The sequence below is a fragment of the Oenanthe melanoleuca genome, chromosome 7 (assembly GCF_029582105.1).
Source record: "Oenanthe melanoleuca isolate GR-GAL-2019-014 chromosome 7, OMel1.0, whole genome shotgun sequence".
NCBI classification, from domain to species: domain Eukaryota; kingdom Metazoa; phylum Chordata; class Aves; order Passeriformes; family Muscicapidae; genus Oenanthe; species Oenanthe melanoleuca.
This window is the reverse complement of record NC_079341.1, coordinates 32,163,577-32,184,083: the sequence shown is the minus strand read 5'-3', so window position 1 is coordinate 32,184,083 and position 20,507 is coordinate 32,163,577. Positions and strand designations below refer to the sequence as shown.

Genomic DNA, 20,507 nt, shown 5'->3' with positions numbered 1-20,507 from the left:
GTGGAAAAAAATACCATGTATCTTTCTAAATCACAGTGGCTCCATCCAGTATTCCAGATAAAATCTTCAAGTTGATGTGCATCTCATCTTCCTTGCATGCCTAGCCCCTGGACCCCGTAAATATTCTATTAAGAGGAAATCTCTATTTCTTATCAGGCTGTATTTCTTATCTCTATTGTCCATGAATGGTGTGTTACTGAAATAAACTAGCATGCTAGTGAGATTCTCCTTATCACAGTTTAATCTAACCCACGATGTACCAAAGGTGTTACATGTTTTACAGAGAGAAGTTACACTGCACTCCCCAAAAGCATTGAAAAATGTAATTAAACCAAGAAATATTAATTCCTCAAGTGTTTTTGCAGCAACCATTTCATCTTTCCAGTGGAACACACAGTCCTTGAATTGGGCAGGGCATTTGTAGCTGCAGGGGATGCACAAGCCCTTTGCAGCTGGACTGAGGGTGTGAAACCCAGACCAGCCTCCTTGTCTCAGCCTTCAGGCAGAGCTGATCTGCTTGCCAGGCTCAAGTGAGACTCGTTAGTCTGTTGTTTATTCTTGCTCATACTTGCAGGGATGAAAATAATCTTTATTACCAGGAATTGCTCAGTTTCTTATTTATGGTTTTAGAACTTCAGCATTATATTTGGTCTATATTTTTAGTTAGTCCTACCAGGCTGATCTGTCAGGGAATTTCCTTACTGATCATTTCTGGCTCAAAAAATGAGATTTCCTGGGAATGAACCTTTCCTCGTATTCTGATCCAAATAAAATGATGCAGCATACAAAATACTCTTCTGGTGAATGTGTGTGTTCCAGTGAATGTGTAAATCCTTTTCTCTTTCCCTACCTAACATAGAACAGTAATGTGATAACTAATTAAGAAAATTGCAGAGTATTACTAATTTTTTTAAAACATGATTGTGCTAAATCTTTGCTGGATGTGTTAAGTTGTAGAACCTCATTATCTGCACACAAATGTTAATTTGTTAAACAAATCCCACTGGCAATTCAGGGATTATTCACTGTTGGCTTACTTACTGCTAAGCCTTTTGGCAAATTCCTATGTGAACGTTATATAGCCAGAGATTGGAGCAGCTTTAATTAAAATTTATAAGTTTACGACAGTTGTATTGAACTACAATAATTGAACAAAGAAAATGTCATCAGTTAATTAAAAGTACACATCTGAGACATGTAATTAAAAGTTTGGGTGTAATAATGAACACTTTCCAGTAAGCCAGTTTAATGGGAATTTGGGCAAAAAAAGTCAATGTTACCATAAAAACACATTTTGTTTCTCCATGTAGTTTAAAGTAAAAATATTGCAGCAATAGTTTGCTGATTGTCTCAAACATATTAACTAAGTTAACTAGTCCACAAAATCTGGCAAATCCCTTCATACTATACAAAAGGTATGTCTAATCATACAGAATTGTGATGTTTGTATCAAAATGAGTGAAAAAGAAAATTATGTCTTTCCTCTAAATGAAAATCTGTGGAATATTCTGAAAGAATCATTGTTTATGAAGCAGATATTATTTTGTGAGCAAAACAAGGTGATTTGGTGCCTACTGAGAACACTGCCAGTGAATAACCTGGTTAGCTAATTCCACATCAGCCCCAGGAGTTTTCCATGGTGCTGTCAGCAGGGTGAGGGTGATGTTTCACTGGACTCAGGTCCCAACAGAACCACCAGCGTTGGAAAGAGCAGTTCTTGAGAGTGCTCAGAAATGTTTAGAAATTGTTCTTTTCTCCTTTTCTCTTTTTCTTTTCCATAACACAGAGAGACTCTGTATCTGTTGGGATAGATCCCAATCAGCTCACCTACTAATTATCTTCAATAATGCAGCTTCTCTCCACTCCTATTGTTTCAGTAAAGCTAATTATGGTTCATCAGCCACACAGAAATGAATTATTGTGATTCCCACAGACTGCTGATAACAACTCCAAAGGACAAGATATCCCTTACAGAAAGCTCAAGTAGACCTCCCTGTTTTCTTTAATAGTGACAGCAAGTTCAATATTGAAATTAATTGTACATATTCACACATAACAACTTAAAAACACACATTGCTGGGAGTGAATTTGCCAATGACTGGAAGAGATAAATAATATAGGTTTTGGTGAAGACATTAATCTGGATGATCTAATTTTTCAAAACTTGCAGAAAGCTTACAAAAATAATGCTATTGACCTAAGTTTTAATTATTTTTATTTTTTTTTAGGTTTATATAGTTATCAAAAATGTACAGTATTTATCTCTTGCTTAGGCAATATCATGAATGAAAATTGATCTCCTTAGAATTCTGATCCTTGCAAAATACATGTAAATATAAGTTTAAGATCTATGAATGAATTCCCAAAAGAAGTCACCCACATATTGCAGAGAAAGTAAACCAATATTTTTATGAGCAATTATTTTAAAAGTTATTATACAGACAATAGTATTATGTAGCAAATTAAACTGAGAAACCAGGAGTAACTACAGCCTCACTATCTAAACCTAATTGAACATTGAAATATTTTGATCCCTGGTTTGTTTGGGTTTTTGTTTGTTTGTTTATTTGTTTTTTGTTTTGGGGGTTTTTATGATTTATTTTTTGTAAGAAAGAGCAAAACTACATTTCATTTCTGTGTCAAAAAATTCATCTATTTTTTCATATCCTACAGCAGAAAATAACTTATGTCTTAAAGGAAAATACATTATGGTGACTATTAAATTCTGTTCTTCATTTGAAGCAGTTTAGCATTCTATAAACCAATTTCCATGTGAATATTTTTCTACATGCTAATGTGTTGTGAATCCTTCTGTGGTGGTGAGGGTTAAGAATTAAAAAGTTTTAATTCTGTGCCTGCAGATCTCTAATCCTGAGATTTCCCCTGACCAGGGGAGGTGCTGAGCTCATCCTGCAATTTCTGTTGGTTGGATTGTGTCACATTTTGGTTACATGACTGTTTCCTTTGCAAACATAAACCTATACTCTGATTCCATGACACAAAACCTTATGGCATTGTTTTAGTGCTGCAGTTTTGTTCAACTGTTCCTGGAACCATTTTTTTTTTTTTTTTTGTATCAGAAATAATTTATGACAATAAGGCAAATGAAAATGTTATTATTAGTATTATTTCTGGTGTCAAAAGTCTGTGTATAAATAGGCAATGGACTGTTAACATTACTGAATGCCATGTTAAATTGAGTGACAAAAATGGGGTTTAGGCTATACTGTATTAAATTTTCATTTAGCTGTCAGCAGTTTGGCATATTTATTAGTCTACTTTAGTAAAGAATAGAATAATCTTTTCTACAAACTAGAAAAATATCATTGTCTCATCATTTTAACAAATAGAGGAGTATTAATAATGAAAATGGATTTCAGACCTCCAGATCTATGTTCTATCACTATTTTATCTTTTTTTTTTTTTTTTTTTTACTGAAACACTGATTCAGATGAGGGATTATGTGAAACCTCCTGTCTTGGGGGCAGAAATTTAAATACAACTGTGTACATGGGGAAAAACAAGTGAAATCTGTGCTAACATCTGAGTTCAACATCCTTGATTTAATGTTCAAGTCACAGGGGACAGATATGAATAACCAGACTGATGCATATTAAAGCAGTTGGAGCTATTTTTAGGTCAGTGGTTTTGTTCCTGCTGTACTCATTAGAGAAAGAGACTAACTGATCTCATGGCCCTTAGGATGATTTGCAAAACACTTTAAATTAGCATAGCTTAAAATAGAAAATAGAGACAAGAATTACGTGAAGTGTGTCGTGTTAGAAGGGTAAGAAGTGAGTGAAGGAAAAAGATTGAATAAATCATTCTGCATGAGTCAGAGAGAGGAGGCAAAATGAGGGTGCTTCACTTGCACTGAAAAATTCTCCAATGAATTTGATTTTAAATGATTGCACAGGATTAAAAGAAAGGCAGACCGGAAGAAAAATTGAATTGTGGGGTTTGTGGAATTCTCAGTTTAATCTTAATTACTCAATAACACAGCCAGCTAAGTGGAGAAGAAAGACCAGCAAGGTAAGCTGGGTTGCACTTCTCAGAGTTTCAGGTGCAGCTGTGGTGAACATCAGGAGGCAAGTGGGAAAGTAGGTGTGGATACACTGGGCTGTCAGTGATAAAATCAGAGAGGTTGTTTCTCCTGCTTGTGCCTGTAAATCCAGTCCAAAGGGATTCTGCATCACACGTGCACTACATTATGTAGTTAACTTGTTAAACACAAAATCATGAAATGTTTCTGCCCTTTTATTTCAGAAAGGTGCTCAGGTCCTGCTTAATCTTCATCCCTTTTCTTCCTGGAAAGCCAGGAAAAATAGAAGTGTTAGACTTGTTTTCCATAAATTTAATAAAATCCTTAAAGCTGAATGAAACTGAAAAGGAGGGTGGGGGGGAAATAATGTCTTGCAAGAGATAATCAAGAATGAGAATAGTTTATTAGGAAGTGAGAAGGGAGATGGCTAGTTGGACACATCAGGTCATTTAGCTGAAGATTATAAATGAGATAAAAAAAGATAAGTCAGAAGATAGAAAAGCATTAATGGGATCTAGAAGTTTGTTTTAAAGAAGATAAGCCTTAAGAAAATAAGATGGGAATGTGGAAGGGTTTAATAAAACAGTGGAATTGTAACAAAGCTATAAATCCTTTAGACATGAGATTTAGATAAGGAAAAAAATGGGAAAATTACAATAGAGAAGAATCATAGGAGGAAAACACATTGGGTTTTAAAGACTATTTTAAAATCCTTTGAAAAGAAGCTGTAGACTAGGAGTTCATTGTGTGCAAATGTTCATCCCAAAGTGTTAACTGCTTTTCAGACATTGAATACTGATGTTACAGACATCTTTGGTCTGGTGCCAGACAGCAATTTTTATGTAACAGTCTTCATTATCTGAGAGGGGTGGCATAACAAAACAGGCACAGATACTTGTGGTTTATTAAAATTGTTCTGTAAGGTGTAGCTATTAGTGCATTTGTAAATATTTGCATTTCATGTGATTATATAGCAAGGTTTGTAGATTTGAGAATAATGTAGTGCACTCTGAAGAGACACCAATGGTGATCATACAAATAGTTTTCTTCTTCAGCAGGAGGAACCCAGCATGGCAGGATGATTTGAAGCAATCATATCCTAAATTCCTGCTTAGGACCACCTTTGAAATGATTGTATATTTTAAACAATAACTTTTTTCTCATAAAAGAGTCAATGGCTGTACATGCACAAGCACAATAAAAATGCACAGATGCAGTTTTTGAGTGCCCATATCTCCCAGAGCCAATTTCATTTTTCACAAGTTCTGCGTTCAGTGTTTCACAGGCGCGTTCTCTCAGCGTCTGGGGAAACACAGCTGGGCTCCAACACCGAAACTTCCTGCTCTTACAGCAAACCTGTGATAAGTGCTGATGATTGTTTAGATGTGTATTTGTCCTCATCACCAAGTAGCTGTCTCTGCTTTGGGCAGGCCGGCCGACCTGCAGCTGCGCTCTGGGTTTCACGGGGCCGCGCTGTGAGCAGACGGTGTGCGAGCGCTTCTGCCGCAACGGGGGCACCTGCAGCGTCTCTGCTGGCAACCAGCCCTTCTGTGCCTGCCTGCCCGACTACACAGGAGACAGGTGCCAGTTCTGTGAGTAACCCCCAACAATTATTACACCTGGGTTTCTAGCACAAGTTCTACGCAATGGAAGTTTAAAGCCTGCCTGGGTATTTTTTTTTCTTTTTACAGCGTTGTTAAATTTAGCCCCAGATTATTCGTGCTGTTGAGGCAATGTCACCTGATGTATTCAGGTGATCTTTGAGCATATTTCTCCTCTTCTACATGGCTAGCTGAAGAAAGAGCTTTTTTAGGAATGATTTATTGTTATTTTCATGAATGAGCTGTAGCGTGGAGCAGTACAAGACAGATGGCTTTGTCAGTAGCCATGAGATAATTGTGTTAAAGTTTTCTACTACAACTTGTCATGTGTTTTGTTATGCTGGTAATGAATTGACATAGTTGGTTAAAGAACTTCCTAATCTTTGCAGACTAAAAAGTCTTTTAAACTGCTCCTTTACCTTTGTTTTCTATTTCAAACCCCAGCAAGCAGCACATTGAGGACAGATTTAAGTTTCACATTGCTATATTCCTTCAACTTGCTCAAAGATCACCCTGAGTGTGATTTCTGCCCCATCCTGGTGTTGAAATTGTAAAGGATTTCTGAATGTTTCTCTTGTTTACTTCTCAGGACTTGGATTCTGTCTTTTGCATCTGATTTTCTCCCTTTTTTTTCATTTCACTGACCTATCAGCCTCTTCTCACTGAGATTATTTTCTGAAGGCTTCCATGCCCTTAGAAAGGCTTTTCTTACTTTCTACATCTTCCTCTAATTCTTCACTTCTTTAACAGAGGAGTAAGAAAAGTACATTATCAACCAATAGATATTTTGCTCTTACTTAATTTGTACTTTTTTCCTTGCCATGCTTTGGTTTTCTTTCACCATTATCTCTTTTCAGTAACTCAAGACATTTGAACATAATCTTGAATTTCTTCTTTTGGTCACTCATTTACAGATGACAGTTTGTCCTCCCCATGTCTTTTCAGAAATGATGACTGACAAGCAATGTTGCTTAAGTTAAAATAAATTATTTTACTGTGGTCTGCATGATGTTTTTTAATCATCTTTTTTCTACTCCTGCTTTGCTTTGACTGTAACATTCTAAAGGCAAGGACTGTCATAGCCTTGTTAGGCTGTCATAGTGCTTGTCATAGAACATTAAATGTGAAAGCCATCATCTCTTTTGTACTTACAGTGAATTTGCTGAAGAAGGCTTGATTTATGAAAAAAAGGGATGGGAAATTAGTTGTTATAAAGGTTTGGTTTAGAATTACCTACAAGATATAATTATCTGCAAAATACAAAAAGTATTTCGTTTTAGAGAAAGGTCTATCAAACAAGGAAAAGAATAGTGTGTATCTTAAATAGGATTTGTACTGATGTAAACTGAATATATTTCCAGTTGGGAGACTATGAAATAAATTGAAACCTCTGAATGGAAAACCAGCAGTAATTGTGGTTTTCTCCCCCTTGGTATTAAACAAACTGCATGAATCCACAAATAAGTATCTGCAAACACAATTGGGTATTTGAAAATAGTATAGTACATAAATCATGCACAGACAGACACACAGATTAAGGAAAAATATTTACTTGAGGCTTACCCAAAAGCAAACAAATTGTTTCTAGTTGAATGCTTCTGCAAACATATTTTTTCTTTTTTTTCTTCTTCTTTTTTTTTAATTTTTTTTTTTTAAGAGAATTAATTTAAATGTAAATTTAGGGGTACTTTTTAAACAGTGCTTATTATCAGATTTGGGTTGTCTGGGAAACTGCCACAATACAGACACTTGAAGACGTTATAAAATGCAAAATAAAATTAAACTTTTTCTGATTTAAAACTTCAGTCTTTTAGGGGAAAAAAAAAAGTCTCACAATCTTTTAGAGTATTTTCTGGTGGCCAATAATTTCTGTGAAATTATACTGGTTTACATTTAATAATGTATATATAAAGACACATCTGTTATTTCTTTTGCTTTATTCACACATGTGCAAGAACTTTTCCTCTATTAATCACCTTCACTTTGCATGCCAGTTTGAATACATTAATATGGCATTATTGCAAAGATTGGTTGCCTCCCAGATATCTTTTTCAGTCTTTGCTGTGATTGAAGGTAGTTCATATGCAAAGGATGACACATGAATGTGTGTAGGTATTTTACTCCTGCTTCCAAGCTTAAAATATTATTAGTGGGGTTTTATGGCAGGGAGAAGACATTTGCTTGCAGAATTACCAGCTTGCAAAGACCTTATTTTCCCCACACTTACCGTCTCCAATTACCCAATGCAGAGTTTCTCCTGTGCTTAGTTCACATGAGGGCTAATAACCTAAATGTGTGCTCTGTGTCAAGGCACTGGTATGGCTGAAATAAATTAAAGTGACTGAATTTACATAGAATTCTACTAACATTGCACATGTTATTAAATACACATAAATTTGATGTATTTGAATGTAGCTCTCTGTTTTAAATTCCAGAAAAAAGACACACAGAGTAGCTAAAGTTCATTTCTTGTATCATTTAGGGCCCAAGCTGCATAAAAAATAGGAAGAATTTTCCTGCAGTTGCAATCACTCAAAGTGAATACAGTGATCCCACAAGCTGTGACTTTCTCTGAAACCGAAATCCCTTCTTTTAGTAGAAAAAAGAAATAATTTTCTGTCATTTCAGCCCAAATGTAGCATAAACATTTTAGATACTGCAGATGATTAAAGGTGTTCCTGACTGCAGTCAATCCTAAAACCTAATAATTGTTTTGACATATGACATTTCTATTCTTATGGATTTGTGTTTTTTGGCTTTGTGGGGTTCTTTTGTTTTCTTGGTTTTTTGTCCTAATGTACGTGCAGACATCTGCCCCTTGCACTGCTCTTACACAAATGCACTCTCAGTATCAGCTTTCAAACTGCAGCAGTTTTTGTTCCAAAAACAGCCCCCCTGCTGCAAATTGCCATTCCATACCTGGAACTGGGAAAGGAGAAACAATGAACAACCTCATTTAGTGTCTTTGGAGCTGCTCTGGTTGCTGATCCCTTAAGCAGCTGAGCCTGCAGCCTGCACAGGCAGGTGGAGACATATAATGAATATTCAAACAGGAACAACTCCTCCAACAGCCATGCTCTGTCCCTCAGCAGAACTCTTCCAGCAGTACCCACTCCTTGGAGAGGAGGAAAAACAGCACAGAGGAGCATAATCAAAATGTGTTTCTGGCTTGGAGATACCCCTACAAGGGATGCACAGGGAAGCTGTGGCTGCCCCATGCCTGGAAGTGTTCAGGGTCAGGTTGGATGAGCCTTGGAGCAATCTGCAATAGTGGAAGGTGTCTCCCTGCACATTAAGGAGCTTAAATGATGACTTTAAAGAACAAAAATAAACCACAAAATGAAATCGTCACTACCACATAAATAAAAAATAACCAGAATGTTAAAATACCAGTATTTTGTACTCCTGGAAGTTTCTTCAGTTAAGGAATTTTATCTTTTAAAAGGTATGAAAACTGAGATGGTGACTGGTGGTTCTGAAGAGCTAAATAATTCACTACTTGAAGTCTCAGTCCTACTGGCATTTAAACAGTTAAAGACCATAGTGGGGTCTTGCACAGTGTGTAAAGCTTATGCCTCTATGTAGTACTTTGCAGAACTTATGGATTATGTCTTTATATATTATTATTAGAACTCCATGAAATTTTAATATGTGGATAAATGAAAATAAAACTTAATTATTTCAAAATATTGTTTCAATTTCAGTTTAGCATAATGCTGTTAATGGTAATGTGAATGTATCACAAGATTTTTATTCAGCCAACGTCCCATTAAATACATTAACATTGCTCTGCTTTTCTCATCAGGAGTCTTTATATTATGTGGGATGATGCCATAAATGGTTAGATAACTAGAAGGGAAAAAAAAAAACCCTCTTATGAGTTTATAGTTCCATTTCACCTCCCAAGATTACATTGTTAATATATTATATATCTGTTTACAGGTTATTCTTGATTCCTGTGGTTGCCAGTGAGTCACCGGCTGCAGTTCTCATTTTGTTTTTATTACAGCACCTCGGAAAGCACAGAAGCAATGGATGACTTGTTCCTACGATGCCCCTTTAATGTGTTTTGGTAACGAGGTGTGTGTTGGTTGCAGACGTTTGCCACCACTACTGCGTGCACTCGGAGTCGTGCACGGTGTCTGGGGAGGGCAGCGTGCAGTGCGTGTGCCCAGGGCGCTTCGAGGGGCCCAAGTGCGAGGTGGACAAGTGCCTCAGGTGCCACGGGGGACACTGCATCAGCACCAAGGACAGCACTGACGTGGTGTGCAAGTGAGTGCCTGTGGGGGAGGGATTTTGTCCAAAATCAGACGTTTATCAGAATTCTGCCGCGTTCGCCTTTACGTGTCTCGCACATCACTTCCTCTCTGTGGTTCCTGCCCAGACAAAACCAACTGACTCCTAAAATGTCTTCTAAATCCAGCTCAAGTTGCACCAGGGGAGATACAGGTTGGATCATAGGAAAAGGTTTTTGATGGAACAAGTGATCAAGTACTGGAATGGGCTGCCCAGGGAGGTGGTGGAGCCACCATCCCTGGATGTGGCACTTGGTGCCATGGTCTAGTTGAGCTGTCAGGGCATGGGTTGGACTTGATGATCTTGGAGGTCTCTTCCAATGTGGTGATCTGTGAATTCTGTGAACTTGTGGAGCACTCCTCACTGGGGGAAGCAGAGGAGCTTTTCACTTGGAACCATTGAAATTAATCAAGTTAGCAAGAGAGTTCTTCCATACTGTTGAAATTTCTTCATTCTACACTCTCTGTGACAGTAATTACTGTTGGAGGCACAGGCAACACGTGCTGCTCTATTCTGAGTGATTGTTTTGTATTACAATAGTTTATTTTCATTAAAAGAAAGATTAAATACATATTGTGTAATAATCTCATTGCCTGTGCTAACCTTTTAAACTAGAATTCTTTCAATATAACTATATTAAAATACTGATTTTACAATGAAATGCTCAGATTTATTAAAATATTGATTATGCTTTGCTTTTGTAATTCCCTTTTTAACCATGGCAGTTGCACTAATGGGAAGATTGCCTCTACCTGTCAGCTGTGTGATGGCTACTGCTACAATGGTGGCACCTGCCAGCTGGACCCAGAGACAAATATACCTGTCTGTCTGTGAGTATCCTGCATCCTGGAGATCATTAAAATGCCTGTGTGACAACAAATAATAACATCATTATGCATGTGTCTGTATTTTTGGTCTCTCTACAGTGAATAATGTGCTGGTTGCAGTTTCAAATTACAGTATTTGTTTTCTGGCTATTTCTGTAACCTCATACTTTGCATATGTTTTTGCAAAATGTGTGTTGAGATTTAGAACTAGGCTGTATTGTGAAAGCACATAGTTACAAAGATATATCTTTGGAAACTTACAGTAATTTCAGGTCTGATTTTTCTGGAATGGAAACTTGAGGTTGCCTGCCCTACTTCTCAGAAATGGATTAAGTCTTTTCTCCTACAGAGATGGTCAGATTTGGAGGCAAAACCCTCCTCCTGATGGCTGGAGAATGGGAAAAATAATGTCAGTGTTATTTAACTAATGGGGATATGCTCATGTATTTCATATTTCTGCCCTAACCTTCCCACAGTATTGTGACTGTTCTGGAGTGAGATTGTGCTCTCCCTCCTCAAGGTCAAGAGAGTAATTTTCTTAAGCTCAAAGATAAAATGCCAAAGAAATTTGGATTCTGTAGCCTAGAAGCAAAATACTGTTGTCAGCAGAAATGCCTACATTCTACTCCTTTCTTGAGAGCTATGGTGTATCTTCTTTTACAGCTGCTCAATATAAAATACTGAATTAGTCACTGTAGCAAGAAATTAATTTCTTTCCTGCTCCCTGTTCTCAGTTACTCTGAGCTACCTAGTCATACTCTTTTTCTTTTTCTTTTTTTTTTTTTTTCCCAATTTATTTATTTTTTTCCTTAAAAGATTCATTTCACAAAGATCTTCCACTTCTCCAAACAACCTGGAGGTCAGAACATCCTCCATGCTGGAAGAGAGGTATTGGAAGACAGAATTAGACATGAGTGTCTCCTTCCCTGGGTAACATGAGCAAATTGTTGCCCAAAGGGATCTGGCACTACAACTCTGTGAATACAGATAGAGCCATTCCTTCATTTTGTTGATGCAAGTGATCTTGAAAGAGAATTTTATTGGGGCTCTCAGAGGAGTTTCATAAATGCCTAGATTTTGTTAGTTTGACCAGTGGAAGAGGTGGGCCAAGGGTTCCTCCCTGTGAGAACTGAAGTATTTCTGCATGAGAAAAAGGACACAATTGTAGTGGCACTGCCATTTAAAAATTATCAATGTATGCTTGAGCGTTTGGGGCTAAAGACAATGTAATTTAGTTTTGCCTGGTACCCCTTTTTCATTTGGAAATACTTTAGGTGCTTATTTTTCTCTTTCATTATGATTTTTTTTTCCTATTTTTTGCCATTTTATCAGTTATTTGTACCTTCTTAAATGTCTTTAGTTGAGCACTAGGGACTGATAAATCCTGGCAAAAGGAGAATATCACAGCTATGATATATAAGGCCCAAAAATGCTGACTAAGCCTGGTGGTTCATTTGCTTAAACACCTAGAATAGCAATCTTGGAAGCTTGTGACTTTTTATTAATTTTTTTTTCTTATAAAACTGTCATATTCTTTTTCAATTCACATGGAACACCATAGCATCTCAAGGAAAAAAATTGTTTTTGCTTTAACTTGTGTGTGGATTTACAGTACATAAATGCTGCAGCATACACCAACACTATTAGCAATGCTAAGAAAATAGTAATGAGCATTTTTAAGGCCATTGCAATCTGGATCAATCAATAGAAATGTACATCTGACAATAATACTCTGAGAACCCCTCAGGCAGTATAGGCCCATTATTTTAAAAACTGTTTGATCAACACTCATGAGCAAACTTTTCAGTATTGTCAGATGGACCTTCCATGGAAAAAAAACAACAAATTGATTTTGTCCTCTGTGAGTGTGTGCCCGTGAATGTGTGCGTGTCTTGCCATCATTATATATAATGCCTTTAAAATCTGTCCAGCACAAGGCAGAATATTTATGTAGGTCTATTTTACTGAAATTCTGCAGATGCTCTGTGGGGTTTAAAAGTCAGCGCTGTGACCAGAAAGTGAACCCTTGTGATTACTACTGTCAGAATGAGGGAATTTGCACTTTAACCACGTTTAATGAACCGAGATGCAAGTAGGTTTAACCTTCCACTTAATGCTGCACATTCTGTGACATCATTCCAGGCCACAGTTCATTGGTTCAAGTCATGCACATTCACATACATTTCACAATATATACTTAATCTGGGGGACCATTTCTGTAATACACACTTACCCTTTGAGTGTTGCAATGATGAGTATATTTAAAAATACATTTGGAGTGTGTATATCATCATTAGAGGAAGAAATGAAAAGCTTTATCTTTACTAAATAAATTGAAAAATCCTGAAAATGCTGCTTGGCTTCTATTGCTCATGTTTTGAGATATTTTACCAAGTTAATCCTACATAGCATAAAGTTTAGTGAACAGTGATGTTGCACATGTTCTGTAGTCCAAACCTGACTTCCTAGTTCTCATCTGTTCAGGGAAAGGAACAGAACAGCTATTTAGGTGCCATGTCAGGAGTTAAGCTTGTATTTATAAGTCTTGTTAATTTTATAGAAATAATTCTGTAAAACAGAAACTGTTAAACAAAAGTGTGTGAGGTATATCATAATGTTGACTTCTTTGGTCAAAAATTAAATTATATTTGTATTCTTTACATCTTTGAAGGATTTTAGGTATATTTCCTAAAGAGAAAATTTTAATCTTCAGTAGGAAAAGAAACAACTTTAGTCTTTGAAAATTCTGTAAGGCAGATTTACAGAGAGATACTTAACACCTGTCAGATGAACACAGCTTCACTCAGTGCTTGTGATGCAAGTCGGTAGTGAAATCATGAACCAAAGACATAGACTTGGGAGAAAATGTGAAATTCACACACATTTAGACTTATCTCAGTGAATGGTTTATGAAAACACAGAATGCTGTGGGGATGTTATGGGGACGTTGAAAAGACAGTGACTACTTAGGGTGAATAATCTATTTTTTTTTTTATTTAAGCATGATCTCAGTTGCTTTGTCAGTGTTCTCATGCAATGAAACCCTCTGGCTTGAGGTGCCATAAATCCTTTGGAAATAAGATTAACGTCCTAACTACCACTTCTTAGACTTGGAAGAGCAAGGAGTGGTCAGCAGTGTATGGGACATGGTTGCTCAGAACTTTTTTTATCTCCTTGTATCATACTTGTATTTTCAGAATCATGCAGCCCTAAGAACAACATGTTGCTATCTATAAAGTCATATATTGGATGTACCTTTCCTGTTTCTTCTCTCAACTGCCCCAAGAACCACTTGTCCAAGGGCTAATGTTTTTCTAAACTAGGCTCTAATTGGGGAGTGGGTGATTTTTAGAAGAAATAGGAGATGTATGGGTTTATTGTCATTCAGCAGGAACTCTGTCTCACAGCCAGCATCAGTTGAGAATGCAGTTTACACAGAATCAAGCCCTTATTATCATTCAGTAAAGACAATAAAGAATAAGATTTAGCCATTCCAAAGGGCAATCCTAAAGCCATAATTATACAGAGCAACTGTAAGAACAGACTCTCCTTTTGACAGCCTCTACTGCTAGCATACATTTTTATTCTATCTTCCTGTCTCAAGGTGTCTTTCTACTGTTGAATGCACTGAATGACCTAAATATCAGTTGCACTCTGGAAAGAGGACTTGTGGTTTCTACCTAACCATTTTAGGAATGAATTAAGAACTTATTGTGGCTTGATATAAGCCACCAAAAATAAAAGGTTTCATGAAGGCCATTGCCAGTTTCAGTGAAAACTCTTTCAGGGTTTAAAATATGCAGAAAATGCTAAGATTTCTCTTTGGACTTCTATACAATCTAGATTATTAATTCTTCACATTATTTTTAGGTATGTGATAATTATTATTCCCCCTCCCCCCACGTTATTGATTTTTGCTCAATTACAAAGGTTGTGTGAGAATTTAATAATTTTAAAATCTCGGGCTAATGACCTTTGCTGAAAACTATATTACTTAGGGTGTCTTAAATTAGCATAATTTTATGTGTAGTTACTGTCATTTTAGTATTCCCATACTACATTTTGAAGGATCTCTTTAAAAACTGCTCACTAATGGGTGGGGTCTGTGTGTGATATGTCTGAATTGCACTGGTAAATTCACAAATCAGTTGAAAAAAAGAATGATCAGGAGATCAGATTCATATGGGAAATAATCAATAAATGCTTTTTCTGTGTGTTTCACAAACTGTTCATTCCATCTGTTCTATCAGTCTGTCTTTTAATAAATACCTTTATTTATGTGTCTGTTTCCTTCTCAATAATTACCAAACTGTATATACATTCCTGCAAGAGAAGCAGGGTTTAGAGAGAGATTACACCTTGAGTGATACCAGTGAAGAGAACTGGAATACTTGAAACTTTCAAGAACTCAGGAGTGGCTCTGGCTGTTGAATGGGATTTATTACAGAATCTTTAGCACAGGATATTGCTCTCTCTCAGCTTTGTTTCTTATATACCTTCATCATAACTATATGTTGCTATAATTCCATCTTTTTGTTTGTATTACTATTGTTATTTATACCTGCACATGGATGTGTTCTATTGTTATTATCTGCAAATAAATGTGATCAAATCAGAACCACCTTAGGCATTAGAGAAATATAAAAATGAGGAGACAAAGAACAGCATTATATTAGTTCTCTGTTGCTGGATGTGCTGACTGTTCAGAGGGATTCAGGTGTGTGTTGTATTTCAGTACTAGAACAAACATCAGTTCCTCTGTAATGAAGAACAAGTCATCCTGGAGGGTCAGTGAGGAGGCACAGACCATGCAGGAGCTGGGAAGAAAGCCTAAGTTTGGTAACAGAGGAAACTGAAAAGTGGAGGGTAGAGAAAGAAAAAATTACTTCTTTTCTTAATGGAGGATTTTGGTCAAGCAACAAGTTAAAGACAGTGAAAAACTAGGGAGAGCACATGACATGGAACTACTTAAAAAATAACAAAGTTTGAACCTGGAAGTGCAGACATGGATAAAATAGCTGCTGCAGGAGTGAAACAAGCAGGAGAGCTGTTCTTACAGAATCCTGGAATGCTTTTGGTTGGAAGGGACCTTAAACTTGTCATGTTCCAACCTCCCTGCCACGGGCAGGGACACTTTCCACCAGACCAGGGTGCTCAGAGCCCCAGCCAGGGGTGGGGCAGCCACAGCTTCTCTGGGAAACCTGGTCCAAGCTGTTCTTGCCTTGCTTGTTCTTTATATCCAGTAGGCTGGAGAGAGACCCTGTGTGAGGGCCGTGTGTGGGGGTGAGCACCTCTGTGTGCAGATGTGTGTGTGTGTCTAGGTCACAGAATTCAGGAATAAAGAGTGTATTTCACTGTATGGAGGAGCTCCCCTGCAGCTCAAGGTCCTGTGATGCTGTGCCTTCCTCCTGACACTCCCTTCCTGTGGAAAAACCCTCAAATATGAACAGTTTTTATATAAGTCCAGCTTGTACTGCACTTACATGCAGGTTTATAATAAATAAACTCTTCACCATGGCAAGCCTCTGCTCAAAGGAAGGTTCAGGTACATCCATGGTCCAGTTGTGGACCAGAGCAGGCAGATCCCTGGCTGGCATTTTCTGAAGCCTGAGTAGAAAAATCCACTGTGGTGTAGAACAGCCACAGGATTGAAAAGTCTAATAAAGAAAAGGCCCTGGTAACCCTGAGAGGCAGCACAAACCAGGAAATTTATCAAGTATCCTGCAATAAATGCTTTCCATATGACTTCCTGGGGTATATTTAACGAGCTCCCCAATTGCAATTACAAAAGGAATTTCACAGCATTCTGCCAGTCCTTTGGAGAGCTTTCTTTTTCAACTAAAAATATCTTTGGTATAAATATCTTGAAATTGAATATAATCTGCAGGTTATACCTTTGTATGATAAAAGATCTTTTATCCACTTTGTACCACAAACTAGTATTAGCTCAAGAACCAAATGCAAACAGGGGTTTGAAGAGTGGCTGTCAGAGAAGGAAAGTTTAAGGTCTTGGAAAAGAGGAAGATGTATTTTTTTCTTGGAGCATTTACTAACTAGGCTGAAATGCAGATATCCTTTGTCCATGAGTTTAAAATTGTTCAGATAAAACTTGTATAGTATTTGCTGCTGTATATCACTGCTTGGGAAAAAAACATGCTACTTACCCAGTCTTTTCTCATTCCTTCTTATTTTTACCATTTCAATCTCTTTTCCTTTTTTTTTTTATTTTTTATTACTCAGTGTAATTTCAGCTACAGCAGTAGTCACTTGGACATGCTTTTATATATTTTCTGTTATTTTTAGTTCTTGTATAGTTTCTGTACTGTATAAATATTGCTAATTGCATGGTGGTCAATGACTCAGTTTCTTTTTTTTTTTACCTTGGGGTGAATGAGGCTAAGCTGGACTTGGAAGTTGTTTCTTTACAGAGAACATCATGCAGCAACTGTGAATAATGATTTGTACATAATAATCTCATGCCCAAATTAAAATGAATTTTTAAAGTCACTTCCCACCTCCCCCCTCAAGTATATTGTGGCTAAATTTCAGGGGATTTTTTTGTGTTTCTGAATTTATTTTTTTTTTTTTATTGTTTTGCCTGTTTTTGACTGTGTAATTACCCTATTCTGAATGTATTGGATTGCAAGGTAATTTGTATTTCATTTTCTGGTAAGAAGTATAAATTTTCTATCCCTTAGCTTCTACATTGTTTTCCTTTTATGATGTTGAGGGATGCTTGTTAGACAAAACTACTAAAATGTGGTTTGTTTGTGTATAAAATGATTATGGAAAAGTTATTACTTGAAAAAAATGAAGCCCTACAATAGAGGGGAAGTTACAGAATGTGCAATTATTGATCAGTCCTGGGGTGAGATTTTTGCTATGTAAGTGCTTTACATTAGAGGATTTATCAGTGGGTTGAACTCTATCATATCAGCTCCCTGTATGAACAAAGCATATCTGCAGAAATATTCCTAAATTTATTATAAGGAATAGTTTAATGATTTGGTTTAGTGCAAGGCTTTTTTCATCCTCTGATATCCCAAAGAGTTTTGGGGAAAAAGGAAATTTTGATTTCTGTCTTTCAATGCAATTTAATGTAGATAGTAAATAACTGTAATCCAGATGTTCTCTTGTTTTACAAACAGTTTGAATATTCATGATAAGACAAGTTACAGTGAAAGTTTAATGTTAAATGTTCTCAAAATAGTGAGGCTAGATACTTTCATTAGGATGTATTAGTATATATTTCTATGTCATGAGCAAAAGGAAAAATAAGTTAGAAAATTACTTTGTGCAATGAAGAAATCTCATTTATAGCTAAGAAACATTTTCATTTCCACCTCTGTTTTGTAAGGACTGTTCCAGAGATTCTGTTACACTTCTAGACTAATCTTTCCATGCTGTTGTCATTTTTGGATCTGCACCAGTATATTGAGTTGGAAAACAGTTGTCTACAAAAGCACTTTTAACTGCATGTTATGCCTTCTCTATTATATTTTTTATGACAATGCCTGTGGCACAAAGTGGGAGAAGAAAAGAGACACAAAAATTTTTCTAAAAAATTGCACACTGCCACTAAGTTTGCTATTTTTTTACTATTCTTTTTCTATTTATTCAGTCATTTCATAGTCAAATGGTCAAGTACCTGTATGAAAGAGTTTAGAATGTTTGATCACGCTGACCTGTAAGGATTATACAAAAATAGAGGAGAGAGACATTTTCTGCCATGAATAGACCTCTGTAGCAACATCATGATCAATCTCAGAAATGCAAATATCTTCATTCTAAGCATTCCTCACTCCAAGTGCAACACCTTCATAATCTCAACTGAAAGTTTTTTTTAAAACATCTCTCTTTCAATGCTGTTTCCTCAAAAGAGACAATTCCAATGGCACAGGCCTTCAGCCCCTCAGAAGGCACTTCCCAAGCACTCATCCCTTTATGAATGCAGAACTAAACTGTTACAGAGAGAGCTGCAGCAGTTTATTAATGGCCTTGGCAGCAGGAGGTGCACAACCTTAATTTATCACATTCACTCAGGTTTGACATTGACATCCCCCGTGGTGCTGCTGCTCTGGTTCTGCTGGGAGCTGGGGATTTGCCCCTGAGATGTTCCCTGCACACAGCTGGCTCCAGCCTGTCCTTCCCCATCTGTCTCCACCTGGGTTTGTCTCTGAGTGACTCAGATTTGGCCTTTCCACTGTTGTTTCTCCCGAGTTTGGGATGATGTGAACATGTTGGATGGAACAAAGTGGCTTTATGTGGTTCTGCTTTGTTAATGCCCTTTTGTTTGCTCCTGCTGCAAATCCTGTCTGACCACAGAGCCCCTGAAAGTGGCACAGAGCAGCTCCTGGTACCAAAGATTTGGGAAAGGACAAACTGCTGTGCATCAACCTGAAGCAGGAGTCAGCTCCCATGCTAGGAACTGAGCAGTCTGAATTTAAATGTCCTGACACCAGAAGATGCTGCTGTTAAGAACAATTTCTCTCTGCAGACAATTAAAACTGGTTCAGATCTGCTCATTTCCCACGTTCCTGCAGGAACAGTTGTCCATGTCCCAGCCCCACCATTAATCATGTGCCTGCTCATGGCTGATTTTCTGTGTCAAATTCCCTTGCAGAAGACATCCCTTTTCTCTGGGCTTTATTTTTTTTTCTCCTCTCTCTGCCCAAGACAAGCCTTTAGCACCTTGCTGGACTATCAAAGGGCAATCATTTCACCTCAAAGTGCAAAAGGAAATTACTGCCATCCTTCCAGCTTCAGTCTTTTTAAAGTTTGTTGCAGAAAGCAAGCATTTTGGGAAAAAAAAAAAAAAAAGTAGTGTAAAACTAGCAATATTTTTATGAGACTTCTATCAAATGCATCAGATTTTCAATACTGCTGATTTTTGCAATTAGGATGACTGGATAGGTAAAGAACTTTAATATTTTTGCCTCATTTTTTTCCTCTGTTTATTGCATATCTAGCTGTAGGATTTTTTTCTTTGCCAGCTGTTGTGATTATGTCTGCTATAAGGTTTTGAAGAATGTAATTGTACATTATAGAATTTTCTCATGAGCTTGTGCTTGAAGGCTTCATGGTGATCCTTTTACTAGTCTCCCTGTCTTATGTTCTCTAAATTGTTTTTATGACAGACTTATCATAATGATTTTATATACAGTAGAAGCATTTGAAACATTCAATATAAGAATTCAGTTGCAAAGTCAGATATGTCTAACTCTAAAATATTTTTTCCCTTTCAGTAGTGTAGTATTAAATGCAAATTGCCTGTCATCACAAGTTTTAATTACATGAGCTGAATCCTGAGCAGGAATGATGAAAAATATCAGTAAGAAATATAAAGACTTTGTTTTATATTTGTCATGTGCCAACAGCTTGGAGCTGAGTAGAATATTCTGAGTATAAAGATATTTAGTGTTTCTCTACTAGAATGGAGACACTTATTTTGAAGCTTTATGTTGAAAATTGATATTTTTAAAAAGCAAGTTCCTTCAGTATCTTAGTAAGGTAAGCTGTCAGTGCAAGCATTTCTATCTTACATAATTGCTAAAAAGAGATCTGGAAATAAAAAGGAACAGATGCATCTTTTGAAAGATTAAAGTTGTGTTCCCTGTGACTTACAGTGTGCTCAAGTGATGGTAAGCAGGTGGAAAAGTCACTTGGTTTCAGTTATAAAATATATCATTGTGAAGCATGTGTGTAATTAGGAATTGGGGGTTATTGGCAGTGAGGAAACCT

At 36.9% G+C, this 20,507-nt stretch overlaps 1 protein-coding gene across 1 annotated transcript in view; it reads left to right on the top strand.

Annotated features, from left to right (window-relative positions):
• The window catches only part of LRP1B (LDL receptor related protein 1B), a 610,286-nt gene that overhangs the window by 578,473 nt on the left and 11,306 nt on the right, over positions 1-20,507 (top strand). Inside the window, exons 84-86 of the mRNA XM_056496787.1 lie at positions 5,473-5,634; positions 9,741-9,915; positions 10,665-10,769. Coding sequence (XP_056352762.1) covers positions 5,473-5,634; positions 9,741-9,915; positions 10,665-10,769 — 442 coding nt within the window. The remainder of the gene's footprint in view (positions 1-5,472; positions 5,635-9,740; positions 9,916-10,664; positions 10,770-20,507) is intronic.